The sequence below is a fragment of the Scaptodrosophila lebanonensis genome, unplaced genomic scaffold, assembly GCF_003285725.1.
Source record: "Scaptodrosophila lebanonensis strain 11010-0011.00,11010-0021.00 unplaced genomic scaffold, SlebRS2 tig00000061-arrow-pilon, whole genome shotgun sequence".
In the NCBI taxonomy this organism is placed as follows: domain Eukaryota; kingdom Metazoa; phylum Arthropoda; class Insecta; order Diptera; family Drosophilidae; genus Scaptodrosophila; species Scaptodrosophila lebanonensis.
In genome coordinates this window covers 5957518-5972229 of record NW_022060554.1, presented here as the reverse complement: position 1 = coordinate 5972229, position 14712 = coordinate 5957518, and the positions used below count along the sequence as shown (strand labels likewise).

Below are 14712 nucleotides of genomic sequence, written 5' to 3'. Positions count from 1 at the left end.
GTCCGTCTGTACTCAGGAACACTTTTTTTGTAGAAATCAAAATATTTTAAAAGTACTTACTGATAAGACTTGAACGAAAAATAAATAACAAGTAGTAAAGTGTCGAAACAAAAAGATTCAAGCGCGGTATGTTACTGGGATCGAATTTTACAATGGTTTATAATTTGAGCTCAATTGGTGCAGAGCTTATCATGTTTTTTTCATCAGGAACGAACGAATATTACATTATTATTTATATGAATAGACAAGGGCGTAGGCAGCTTTTACCAAAGATTAAATAATGCACGATGCATTTAACTTATGCATATGATCATGAGCAAAACTTCAACAAATCCAACTTAAATCCATTTTAAGGCGAAATAGTGCATCATAATAATGAACGTGTGGTCGACTTTATCTGGCATAATTTTTTCTAGGGGGCAACGGCCCCCCCTCCCCTTCACCCTTGTGAATAGATAAAAGCGAGATTATTTGATTAGAGCCATAAAATAATTCATAATTCGTTCATCTTTGCTAATGTTAGATATTGGTAGAATTAGTTTACTAGCTGAAGAGTCCTTTCATCCTCTTTAAAAGCAAACTTGATGGTTTAGTATAGTATAATATTATTACCTAATCAGTTTGGTAAATATATGTCTACAAAATTATCCTTCTTTTAAGTTCATTATTAATTTTAATGCCAATTAGATTATCCTAGCTTAATAAAAACGCATTGGAAACTTGACTATAGAATTGTTAAAATGATATATATTTTGAAATCAACTTTTGATCTTAAGGTTTATCGTTGGAATCCTTTAAAAATTCATTTTGATTTGTTCTCTCCAGGTAGAACTGGGGATTGTTTGGAGGGGTCTGATTGATTTTTATTTTTTAAACAATACAAATGGACTCAGCACAGTACGAAGTTATGATCGACCGATCGTTTTAAATGGTCAAAAATAAGTTATGGTGGGACATAGCTTTTACAATAAACATAAGCTTTACATTATTATACAACTTTTTGGAAGAATAATTAGTGTAAGAATTAAGGAGGAATTGGCTGCAAGTATATGACTGAAATCACGGTCCCCCTAATAGTTTTACAAAAATAAATTTGGTGTTATATTATTTAAGCTCCATGGCTACCGATTGATAAGCGTCTAGTGGGTGGTATTAGGCAAGTGTCGCCATGGTCTTAAGTACTCATATATTGTTGAGAACCTTTTAAGAACCAGAAAGAGCGCCTTTTTTGCCGTACTCCCGTACCTACCACAATCAAGGACTAACACCATGCTGGCCTCGCAGAAAATATGCTTTATATTTCTTCTCCTCGGCGCCCTGCGAATCCGAGGCAGCTGATGGACTCCAGGAATATACCCAACTGCTGGAGAGCTGGGACAGCAGGTGGAACATTAACTTTCGGCTGAACCCGATAAAGTGCAGAACTGTCAGAATACTGGCTGGATATAACTTTATTAAGTGTGACCCATTTACATTAGTAATCTGATTTGTTATGGCCTACATCGATTGCGGGCCGATTCACAACCATACTTATAAATAAACAAATTATAATATATACTTGTATATATAATATATATTTTGAAATAACACGGTTTGAAAATGAAAAATTGCATATATATTTCTATAGATATACTATAAAGAACCAATCACCGGTTGTTTCTGGAACCAATCTACAAGTATTGTGTAAAAACAGAGTTATGGTGTATATTGAATTTATTATTCCTCACTTTATTTTGTAATACATAATTTGTTACTCATCAGGTCGGGCGTTGCTTTTGTGAAGTTTCACTCTAATTTTTATATCCTTAAAACCAAAAATTACAAGTACAAGAACACAATCTTCTATTGGAAATCACGATTAAATGTTGGGAATTAATATCTCAAGTTGTCAACGAAATCAAATTTCAATGCTAATTTCAAGAAAATGAATTATAATTCGGAAAAGAATACATTTTCTTAGAAAACACTTCTTATTTTAGTAAGTCGGTTTACAAACAAATCAGCTGATGCATTATTTTCAAATGGCATATACGAAACAAATCAAATCTTTCCTAACAGTAGATTTGTGGTTCTTTGTGTAATAATTAGCACAGAGTCCTTTTCCAATTTCCCCCAATCCAAATTTGTTTGATGAGAGTTAAAAGAGTCGTTGGATGATCTTCATTGTATACTTTACGTTTATTTTTATGTATAATTTCATATAATTATAAACTGTTTCATTTTCTCAGAAAAAATAACTAAAAAATGTTTTAAAAACATAGCAAATACGCGTGTGTCGTGCGTTCAATAATAAACAACTTACAATATATATAAGGGTAGCACTTAAATACGCTTAGAAACTTTCGTCTTGTGTTTCCTTCTGGTTTCCTCCTGCAAGCCAATAAACTACAAAACGTACTAATGACATAATTAATGTTACAAATTTCCTTTGTTTCCTCTCTTTAGCTATTTTGTTGTTGACAAAACTAACATGTTGTTTAGCATATACTAAAAACTATATATGTATTTATGTATATCGTATATAAATATTTATACTTAATTGTGTATTCTCTAGAATTTCGTAAGTTTTCGTTTTTTAAATGATCTACAGAATTCCCTTGCAGCGATTTCAAAATGTTAATCAAAAATAGTTGATTTTTGCAAACTTCAATTTTTCTGGGGTTTCCTTTCTTCTCTTCTTATTTACTTAAATGAATTAGATTAGATTTGAATATAAAATAGAGAACAATATATATTTTGCGTTCTAGTAAAGCTACAGATTGTTGTTGGTGTGATTACATAATTGTTTTTTGTTGTTGTGTGCTGGTGGGAGTGTGTGTGTGTGTGTGCGAGTGAGTGTTGAATTTACTTTCGATATTATTTAAACACTAGATCCTAAATAAATTACAATTGAAATGAGCTTCGCTTAACGACGTCGACGACGGCGCTGACGACGACAGAAACTGTCAACAACAAAACGCAAAACCATTTTGATAAAGCACTAGCAAAAAGTTGGCTAATCTATACTATATAATATACGCGTATGTATGTACTCGTATATAGTGTACCATATATTGTATGTATGTATATGTGTACTTTTTCCATTAAACAACTATATAAAAAATATAAGTTCATTATCATATAAAAAAATCATAAGCGTCTCGTTTACGTGTATTTTCAATTTGCATTTTTGACACAATTTCTACGGCCACCAGCCGACTAGCGTGGCTCGGTCCGCAGCCTCCACGCCTAGGCATCCGACAGATCACAGTAACCGCCCGCGGCTGTCTTTTGCTGCTCATCATCCATTAGCGCATCCACAAATTCGCCCGCCGCCTCATGATGATTAACCTGTGGCGAGGAGGAGCTCTCGCCACAGTTGGTGGCATACACATGCCGTCGACTGCCGCCGGGCAGTTGGTTCGAATCATCCGTATCCGCATCCCGTATAGAGTTGAACGCATTGCATGCATTCGCATTCGGCGAGCAAGTGTCGTCGTTGGGCGGATAGACGTGCCTGGGATAGCTGCCGCCACCGCTCCCGCCACCACCAATGCTGCCATCGCCATCCAGCTCCGCATCCCGCACGCTGCCAAACACAGGCGTGTGCGAGGAGCTCTTGCGGAGGGAGGCGGGCGGGGACCACACAGTCTGGTATAGGGGCGAGGCGAACACATACATATGGTTTAGATACTCCATGTCGTACGACGGCTGATACGAGTCCGTCTCCAGCGGATTGTAGGTGGGCTGGTACATGGGCGTCTGTCGGCAGCTAGCCGACCCGGAGGCGCTGCCCGCATAGTGCGGCGTATCGTAGTTCTGGGAGCGCGTAGAGCTCATATGATGCGGCACGGCACCGTGACTCCCACTGGCGCTGCTGCCGCCGCCGGCTCGCTGTGGCATGGTTGCGTAAATACCTCGATAGGCCTCGTACGGCGTTTGCGGATAGTAGGCATCGCTCCAACGCACATGATTCGGAGTGTAGTCGCCCTTGGCATAAAGCTGTGAATGAACAGAACCTGTTAAGTGGGATTTCTTTGCGGAATACGCTCTAGGCATCACTCTCACCTGAATGGGTCGGCAGAAGCCTTTGCTCATGTGCCTCGGCACGCCCAGCGTGTAGCTGTGACTGAACCCTACCTCGGGGCTGAGCAAATATTCGTGAAACTTGTTCGGAAAGAACTCTATATTTTTGTAGTTGTTGTAGATTTCCGGCTGAAGAAAAAGACAAAGGAAAACAAAGACAATAAGTTATAAGTTATAATAATAATCATCGCACTAGTCAGCATCAGTTGAACTGTTTAATATCAAGTTACAAAACGTTATCCTCTAAGATATAATACGCCATTTAAAACACTTGATATTTGATTAATACGATTAGATCATATTACATGTTTAAAAAAAGAACAAAAGGGAAAGAAATTTTATTGAACGCCTTTGTGCCTTTAGCTTGAATTGACTTTTTTTTTATATTTTTTACATTTTTCTGTTTTTTTTTCTTTTTTTTTTTTGGAAAACGACGACATTAAGTGGCGATGATTTTATGAATGAAATTGGCGTTTTAAAAACAATTTCAGTTTAAAGTATTGTAAGATTTAACAATTAAATCTTATCTAAGCGGTTTTCAACAATCAACTCTTAGCAGAACTAAAAAATGAATTAGTGATGAGAGATATTGTAGTTTCAAATTGCATACCGTTAGATTCTTCTTCTTCTTGTAGCTAGCCCAGTTCTGGGCCTCCAGTATGAGCTTGCCACCTGGCCGCAGCTGATTGAAGATGCGCTTGAAGGCCAGCTTGAGACCCGCATCGCCAAAGTTCAGGTGCATCCATTTGGTCACAGACAGGCACAATATGAGATCGTACTGCTGAGTATCGTTGGCCAGCATGGACTCATCCTTGAGCACATAGTTTTTCTGGCGAAAGTAGACATTCTGCGGGAACTGATTTTTGGTGCCATTGCTTCCAGCGCTTGCCCCGCCGCTAGGAGATTTACCGGGTCCCGAAATATTTGGAATACCGCCGTATGTGAGTGGGAAGGATATGGGGAAAAATTCGTGGGGTTTCACAAGCAACGCCTCCAGTTGTTCCTCTTGCTGTTGCTGCTGCAAATTGTGATGGTGATGATGATGATGATGGTGTGGGTGATGATGATGGTGGTAATGATGGTGCTGGTGCTGATGCAGGTGCAGCTGTTGCTGCTGTTTCTTCTTCTGCGCTCGCCTGCGTCTGTGGCACCTTCGCGTCTTCTTCGGCTGATTGCCGCTCCCACTTTCTGGCGGCTCTTGCACCGCTTCCTGCTTCACTTCCGGCTCCTCCTCCTTGGGTATGCGCACGAAGATGGAGAGATTGCGACGGGCTCGCTCCACCAGCATCTTGTCGATGTCTATGCCTAGTATGGACTTGGGAGCCAAGTTGCGCGCCACTGTGATGGTCATGTGGCCCACATTGCAGCCAATGTCCAGTATGTCCTTGTTCTGAAACAGCTCCAGGTGGCGCTGGAACACCTGCAGGCGTACATCCCGGAACTCGGTTAGCTGCCGGAAGTCTGCGTAGCGATCAAAGTTCCCGTATCGATATTTGAAGCCATCGGCCCGAAATTTGGGCATTTTGCTGAGTGCAATGGGCGGTCGGACCAGGGGAGCTTTGAGCATGCTTGTGCTTGTGATTGCTGCTGTTGTTGTTATTGTTGGGGTCGACGGTTGTGGCTCCCCATTGCTTGTGTCCGCCAGCGAATCCGGCTCACCGGCCGTGTGTGAGGTGGTGCCCGAAATGGTGCTCAGCGGACTGCCGAGTCCAATTTCCGACAGTTCGGGAGTATCATCGCGAGGTATTTCCACTGCAAAGGAGGAATACAATGTGGTTAGGTGGTCGCTGGTTTCTTTTAACGGGACTTGGGACTTACCCTCTATGAGCGGCTTATGCAGCTCCTCAACGGGACTAAGTAGCTCCGTCTCGCTAAAAGACGTAGAACGGCGAGTGTTTGGCTTACGGGCGCCCGTTGGCTGCAAAAGACGCGGCGGTCGTTTCCAAGCACCCGGCTGTGGTACCACAGGGCTGACAATCTTGTCCATAGCATCATGGCAGCGATGAAACTTCTGCATAACATAGGCGAATAGAGTCAGTGAGAAAACGGTAATTGAAAGCTAACTTAGACATAAGATACACGCATGGACGCGAAATATGCTGCCTTCAAATTGCTTAACCTTCTGCCCCTGACACTGAGAACTAAATGCAAATGACTCCTGAACATTATTCAGGCACTTATGGCTGCTAAACTGGCGACCTCAGACCCTCAGACCCAACTTAACACAAAAACTTTCGATTACTAACACCGAAACTTAAATGCCCTTTCAACAATCATACGAGTATTTCATTCGTTATACAGTGATGGGAAAAATAATAGAAACGACAACATTTTCTTCGTTTTTTCAAATGTTCTTCCATAAATATTTTTTCTTTCAGAATGTAATTATTTTTACCTAATCTTTATCAAACATGTCAAATGACATGATTAAATTTAAAAAAAAAAACATAAGCTCTTTGAAAATTTAGATCGCGAAGAAGCGTACTTTTTATACTCTGTACATGAAATGTACAGAAGTATATTAGGTTTGCGGGAGCTGAAAAATGTAACAGGCAGAAGGAGGCGTGGCGAGTCGATCTAGCCCTGTCTGTCTGTCTGTCCGTCCGTATGAACACCTGGATCTCAGAGACTATAAGAGATAGAGACACCAAATTTTGCACGAAGATGCCTTCTGTGTGTACGCTATACGAGTTTGTTTTATTTTTTGGATTTTCCCTCCACTTCCACCCTATGTGGGGTTTTCCCGATTTTCCATTTGTATAATCGCCTATATCTCGGAGACTATAAGACCTAGGAACACCAAGATGCCTTGTGTGAATACGCAGAAAATGTGTATTTTGGAATTTCACTCCCTCTCCCCTCTCCCATGCAAATCGTAACTCCCGTAATTCTTGGAATTTCGAACTAAAATTGCAAATACCCCCAGTTAGTTATTATGTGTCCGTGTGCCACAGTTTCACTATGATAGACTGATTTAACAAGAAGTTATAGCCATAAATATATTTGCTGCTACAGCGCTGCCCGCGGCTGTTGTTGATGTTTGGTTGACTGCTAACATGTTTACTCAGCCACGAATAGATGCGCATAGGCATACATACATTCACACAGACGCAATTGCTATGTAAATGTGCAATTATAAACCCTTTACGTGAGTTCGAATACCGAGAAAGGTAAAATCGATAAATTTTTGTTTTTTTTAGTTTTTCAATTTTTTTATTTTCTATAATTATAATTATTGTATGTACAGAGTATTTCAAAGTCGGGACACCAGACTAGCTTTTTTACTTGTTTAGTTTTGGGTTAGGAAAAAAAAATACAAACGACATATGTAGTTTAAACTAAACAAGTAGAGAAGCTGAAGTCGGGTGCCCCGACTTTATAATACTCTGTACATACATACATATGTATGTATAGAATAATTATGCGTGTATGTGTGTGTTTGTGTGTCTCGTGTTACTGTGCAAAGCAGTAACAACAACAACTGCTGCGGGCACTGCTTGATCATATATACATACATGGCTATAACTTCCTGTTAAATCGGCCAATAATTATGAAACTTGGCATACGGACTCATAATCATACGTATGTACATACGCACGAAACGGTTTTCTTTTCAATTTGTTCTTTTGTTATTTTGATTGCCCCGTGGTCGCTGTTTTAGTAAAATCTGTTTAGCAGGGTTGCCAGTTTAATGGTCAATAAACAGTTATTTGCAATTAAAGCAAGTTAGAAATTGCTACACAAGTTGGGCCAAATCTAAGAGTTAATGTTATTAATACCTAATTATACTATATTTTTATTTTTTATTGTTTTCTTTGATTTGGAAAAGGCAATTCGACGCACTTTTAAAAGTGGCTGAAAAATGGATAAATGGACAACACTGGTTGCAGTGGCACACGAAAAATTACCGATTAATGGATAGAGAGAGGAGTAGGCCAGTTGTATTGAACTTTTTCATGCAAGCGCGCAATTAGTTTCGGCCGATTTTGAATATTAATTAATTTGTATCCAATTTGGCAGTAAATTGCTTAGATTTGTGAACATTTTGTAATAGTTTAAGATCGTGATTAATTGAGCTAATTAATTTATTAATTTTTTTTTGTTTATTTATTCCTAGTACGATTTCTTATAAATAAATGTACTGTGTCCTCGATATTTGTTTGAAAAAGGCACAATATTATTTGACGCGAACAGTTGTACTCGTACACCATTATAATTTTATGGCATCGTAATTTCACGGGAGTGATTTTTATTTGTGATTTTAGGTGGAGCATCAATACACCCTTGCTCCAGTACCCAACTCTTCCCTTTCATTCAAGTCGTAGTAAGTACGCTCCAATTTGAAATTCGGTGTAAGTTGTGTTTACACATTAATTATTAGTGCATCTACTTTGTTTATGTGTGTGTATGAATAGCAATTTTGTAAGGCTCCAGCGCATGCACGTGTCAGCTCAACATTTTATTTTTCTCCTAAGGCTTGCGCATGCTTGTCTGCGTACAAACATCATTGTTTGTTTTATGTCTAATTAGACATTTTGTCAGCACCGAAAGCAACAACCGCATCCAGTTTGATCGTCCAATAGATTTTATATTGGAAAAGTAAAGTTGGCCCCTTTTCTAATTAGTCTTTTTAAAGACTTAGCAATTTGAATTATAACTGCTTAAAATGTAATTAGTTGTTAAGTTTTAATATAATTACTTCATTGAATATATTTTTTTTTAAATTAATTAATTTTTTTAAATGTAATTTTCTTTGTCCTTTTTATGGAGAGTACCGGGTATTTTATTGTGGACTGTAGCGTTCTACCTTGTTTAATTCCAAGAAATTAACCATATCTACAATTTGGCACCATGATTTTAAAAGGGTTCTGCGCCCTCACGACCCTTAGATTCTGCCAGTTTGGAACAAGAATTGCACAGAAATTGTTATTTTGAGCTTACCATTTACTTATAATGTTAAAATATTGACTAAATAAGTTTAATGGGCGCTTAACAATGCACTATTATTTCAAAAAGTTTATGAGTTTCTATTTTTTTTTCCAGCCCTAAAACATGGTCACCTAACAAATCAGACCACACAACAAATATTTCTGCCGAAAAACATGTTAAAGTCACAAAGAAGTACCTTTAACCAATTATGGTGCATAGTTGAAGAAACGCATATAATTTGTCCAGAAATTGAGGACTGAAGTTTTTAGTGAAAAATGGAATGTCTATTAATTTTTCCATCACTCTATTCTGCTGTAAAACATAGTCGGTAACTAAATTGAATATGCGCGAAAACAAATTAGGTTAGCCTCCCCATAAAAAAGAAATTATTTCAAATTTAATTCCATATTTACCCGAGGACACAAGGATTAGGTGAACTGTTGAACCCTGATTAATATTGATCTCCCCTGTGACATATAGAACAACTAGCAGGTATTGCCCGTCTTAACCCGGCTCAATATAATGTTTCCAATTGTATTTATTTTGTGTGTGCATAACCTACCCATATGTTTTCACCTTATAAGTTACCAGTAGGAAGGCATTTAAGGTATTTAAATGAACATTTTCTGTTCTTGACAAAAAATTGTTCAGTAGTCCGTTACATTTTTGTTCTTGCCAAACTATTTTGTTAAACGAACATGACCACTATAACTAATATTTTTTAAAGCTCGTTTTCCCCCCGTTGGATCTAGAATTTTCCAAAAGCCTTTCTTAGTGTGCTCCTACACTATGATGGATACTATGAAAAGATACTTGAGTCCAAATTTCATCTTTTACCGTTTGGGCTGTGCGTTGATCACCAATTAGTCAGGACAAACTGTTTTATATATAGAGATAACGCAACGTTTTAAGATAGACGATTTGCAAAAAAGGGGGAATAATTATAAGGGTATATCCTAATTTTAAATTCACATTTGAGCCTTTTCGTGTCATATTGAGTCAATACGGTCACGCACAAACTCGGAATATGAAACACGGCACTCGTGTCAATGCCGTGCAGCGATGAGCCACGATCAAAAAGCACTGACAATTCTCATCTCAATTTGCTAGAGTAAAACTTTCGATAGTTGAAGCCACCGATACCATCAAAATATCGAAGTTTGAATGCAATAAGCAGAATATTTAAATAATAAAATCTAATTATTTATTGAGATCAATAAGAACAAATCATACATACATACATCTGCCCGCAATGCGAAGCAGAATATGAGTAGCTCCGTTATTCGGTTTCTGCCTTACTATCGCTTACGCAGTCGTTGCTTAGCGACGGTAACTGTAAACTTTTGGCGTTTTGCCTTTGCAATTAACATTAAATGGTCACAACGAAAGAAGATGTGCGAGCCAACAACTTAAAGTTGTTGTTTTGTATGTACATGCTACATACATATACAGGCATACATACATATGCATGTACATATGTATGTATGCATGGGCACACATAGGCACGAACTGTTGCTTGTTGTATGTATGTGTGAGTGTGTGTATGCGATGTCCCCAACTATTTGATATTTGATATATGGCAAGTAAAAAACATATTGCTATATTTTAATCGTTGAATGCCAATTTGTTGATATAATGTTGATTACATTACCCAAATTTGAAATCGATCGGACAAAATTTATAACACAAACTATTCATTTGAAAAAGTGAATAAATATTAAAACCCCAATAATAAAATTAAATGCGATATATAGAAAATATCGATACTTGTGTTGATATATCGTAATACATGTCGAATACAAATACATCGAAAAACATCGTTTGAGAGTTATTGATTATAATACTGTATTCGATTGTTCACTGTACACATATGTACATACATACATACAAATGTATTTGTGTGTGTACGGTAACTGTAAACTTTTGGCATTTTTCGTATGCAATTAACAGCCGTAAATTATCAAAACGAAAGAAGTTTTGCGAGCCAATAACTTGTTGTTGTTGTTTTAAAAATTTTGATTTGAAAACATAGAACACTATTTATTACAATTAAACAACAGTGTTCGATGGCCCACTGCATACATACAAACCTATATATGTATATAAGAATGTATGTACGTACATACATACTTATTGATGTACATATGTACATACTATACATACAGACGTATGTATATATGTATGTACGTATGTAATACATATGGTGCTGGTGTAATTCATAATGCGAAATTCTTTCTAAGGGGAGCAATGTCCCCCCTGCCCAACCTGCGTACGCCCTTGTAGTCCGTTGTCCTAAAATCCCTTATGCCAAATGTACTAAACAAAGAAAAAATAACATAAAAATGTTTATGTTATAATGTTAATAATTTTTAATTAATTAACATTTCTTGCCCTGTCAGTGCAAGACGAATGTACTTTTATACATATGTATGTATGTATATATGTACATACATTTGTACAAATGAACATTCACACATTAGTGTCTCACATTTTGCTTTGGCTACTTCAACCGTTTGCACGCAACTACACGAACAGCTGCTTGTATATATGTATGTGTGTGTGTATGTATACTTAGTTGTCCCCAACTGTTTGATATTTTGTATTGTTTGTTCTGCCTGCATTTGTAAAATGCATATTTTAAAAATCGTTAAATGCAAAGTTGTAATTTTAGTTACGTAGATTATATTACCCAAATTTGAAATCGATCGGACAAAATTTATAACACAAACTTTTCATTTGAAAAAATGAATAAATATTAAAACCCCAATAATTCAAGCTCCAACACAAATTTCGAAAAACCGAGTATGCAGTTTTGTTTGTATTCTTTTATAGATTATAAAAACCAAATTTAAAGTTGATCGATTCAGAAATGCAGAATTTTCAAACAAACTTTGGAGCTACTTTTCCCCCCTTTGGAGCTCGAATTTTCCAAAATCCCTTCTTAGTGCGCATCTACACCATGATAGGATACTTGAGCCCAGTTTTCAGTTTCCTAGCTTTTACCGTTTGGGCTGTGGGGTGTTGATTGTGTTTCAATTTTTCCACGGAAAACCCCCCCTTTTTCATGCCCCAGGAAAAATGGTGAAAAACCAAGTATACAGTTTTTCTTGTATTCTTTTTGAGAGTATACAAACTAAGTTTGAAGTTAATTGGATGAAAATTGTAGATTTTTCATACAAACGTTGGAGCCTGTTTTCCCCCCTTTGGCGTTCGAATTTTCCAAAACCGCTTCTTAGTGCTCACCTACACCACTGAAGACAACATGTGTCCAATTTTCAGCCTCCTAGCTCTAACCGTTTGGGCTGTGCGTTGATTGCACATAGCTTTTCGTTTACCGAATTTTCCACCGGAAAATCATTATTATTCAGGCCGCAGGAAAAATATTGAAAATCCAAGTATACAGTTTTTTTTGTATTCTTTGTGAGAGTATACAAACTAAGTTTGAAGTTAATTCGGATGAAAATTGTAGATTTTTCATACAAACGTTGGAGCCCGTTTTCCCCCCTTTGGCGTTCGAATTTTCCGAAACCCCTTCTTAGTGCTCACTTTCACTATAAGAGGGATCTTGTGTCCAAATTTCAGCTTCCTAGCTTTTACCGTTTGGGCTGTGCGTTGATTGCCAATCAGTCAGTCAGTCAGTCAGTCAGTCAGGACAAACTGTTTTATATATATAGAGATGACTTCTGCTATAATGTGCATATAAACATTTTATGTACTCTACACCCAAGTAACTAAAGCTTCTTCGCTGTTACATATTTGTTAAATTACCCGATTGTCGTTTTTAATATCACTTTTAAACAAGTTGAGAACAATATGAGATTTGTGGTTACAAATGCCTTCCGCTTTAAGCATTACAAACATTGTCACAAATACAAGAATTCCATTTTCTGGAAGGTCATATGAAATTGCAGAAGCAAAAACATTGAAAACAAAAACAACCAAGCAATCAAAACAAGCCAAACAACTGCCCCCTAAAAGTGGCCCCATTAGCCTCATTCTCAACATGTTCCATTTCCACTTTATTTCAGAGATTTCGAATTTCCTCTCACTTACCTTGCTCTTTTGCGAGTTGTTGCTCTCACTTATTTTTCGTTTCCTGCCGCCACAGCCACCACTTGTATTATTATTGCCGGCGCTTGCAGCGCAGTTGGCGCCAAAGCTTAGACCCGTGCCTCCAACGCCATAGCACGTGCTGCTGTTAATGTTACTGTTGCTTCCCAAGCCACTCAAGTCCAAACGCAAATCGCGACTGGCCAACGCACGGCGCTCTGCCAGCGTCGACGCCACAGCCAGCGCAGCGGCCGACGTAGACGCTGGCGTTGATGTTAGCAGTAAATCCACTCCACTATTACTGCTGTTATTGTTGCTTCCTATTTTATGCGACTGCTGTTCTGTAATTAGCAACGACGACGATGTGTTCTCAGCAGAGCCCACATGTTGCTGTTGTTGCGGCGACTTGGAACTCCTGCTAGCGCTGCTGTTGTTACATTCGACTTTTTCAACAACCGAAGCATTAACAGCTGGTGTGGCTGTTTTCTCTGGTTCTACTGTATCTGTTACTGTTGAATTTGATGTTGTTTCTGTTGTTATTAGTTTTTGAGGAGAATTATCAGCGTGCGCATGCGACTGCTGCTGTGCCAATTCCATTGTTTTGCCCAGCGTCGTCTCGCTCAGCAGCAACTGTGTGTTATTGGCGGTGCTCCCTGAAGTCGTAGCAGCTGCTGCTACAGGGGTTACCAACTGTTCCACTGCCGCCGTCGTTGCCGTCGCCGCCTGCCCATCAAGTGAAATTGAAAGCGTCGCAGACTCATCCCCACCGCTGCCATCAATTGACGCCAAATCGTCGCCCAGGGTGCTGCCCAAATGTGTGGTATTCGAGTCGTGCCGCCGTCGCTTGCGATTTTTGCGCGGCCGATGCTGGCGATGATGTTGCAACTTTAAGTGGCAACCTCGCGTCAGCATTCCGGCGCGTTTCATTGGCGATGTTAATTGCTTTTCGTACTCCATCGAGTCGACAGGATCAAGCAAATGCAGCGGATCGTGTATATTCGGAGGTATGATGACCTCCACCTTGGGTGGCGTTGTAATGGGCGATTCGCGCGGTGTTGTCACTGGTGTGTTGTTGCTCGACGAGGCATTCGATGTGTTCTCGTTCTGCAGAGAATTCAAATTAAGGGGATCGGATATGTTTCCACCCAACAGAAATTTTGTGGGCGGCACGATGACCTCCTTGCGCAAGCGCTTCTCAGGCAAAAAGAACTTTGACCGTCCGCAACAGTAGTGCACCGCATTGGCTGCCGCAGCAGCGTTGCTCGAGTTGATGCTCTGGCCACTGAGCGAGCTCGTGTCCTTATTGCTCTGTGTGTCCTTGCTGGGCGGACCGCTTCCATTGCATCCGGTGACCAGGCAGCATGTGTGATTCGCATTGTTGCCGGCGCAAAGCACATGATGATGATGACCCCTATTGTGGGAGAATTATTGAAATTGTAATAAATATATTATCTAACATCTACTACGAGCTACTCAAATGTTATACTGATTAGGTGCCAAAACTAGCTGATAGTCCTCAAATACCGAACCCTTTCGGCCTTTCTGTATTATTGGGTTCATGAGTATTTTGCCTTCGATTCCGATCTTTCTTCCCATCATTGAGACCACATTAGTTTTTAAGGTAAGTCCAAGCTAAGTACAACACATTTTTCAGCTAGCTTTTCGTTA

At 38.8% G+C, this 14712-nt stretch overlaps 1 protein-coding gene across 3 annotated transcripts in view; it reads right to left on the bottom strand.

Moving 5' to 3' along the window:
* Nucleotides 1–2159: 2159 nt before the first annotated feature.
* LOC115624605 (probable RNA methyltransferase bin3) overlaps nt 2160–14712 on the bottom strand; it is a 64786-nt gene continuing 52233 nt past the window's right edge. For all 3 annotated transcript variants that reach the window (XM_030519350.1, XM_030519351.1, XM_030519352.1), the window contains exons 4-8: nt 13048–14455; nt 5884–6076; nt 4676–5817; nt 4048–4194; nt 2160–3981 (exon numbers count right to left, since the gene is read on the bottom strand). In XM_030519350.1, coding sequence (XP_030375210.1) covers nt 3229–3981; nt 4048–4194; nt 4676–5817; nt 5884–6076; nt 13048–14455 — 3643 coding nt within the window. In that variant the 3' untranslated portion in view covers nt 2160–3228. The remainder of the gene's footprint in view (nt 3982–4047; nt 4195–4675; nt 5818–5883; nt 6077–13047; nt 14456–14712) is intronic.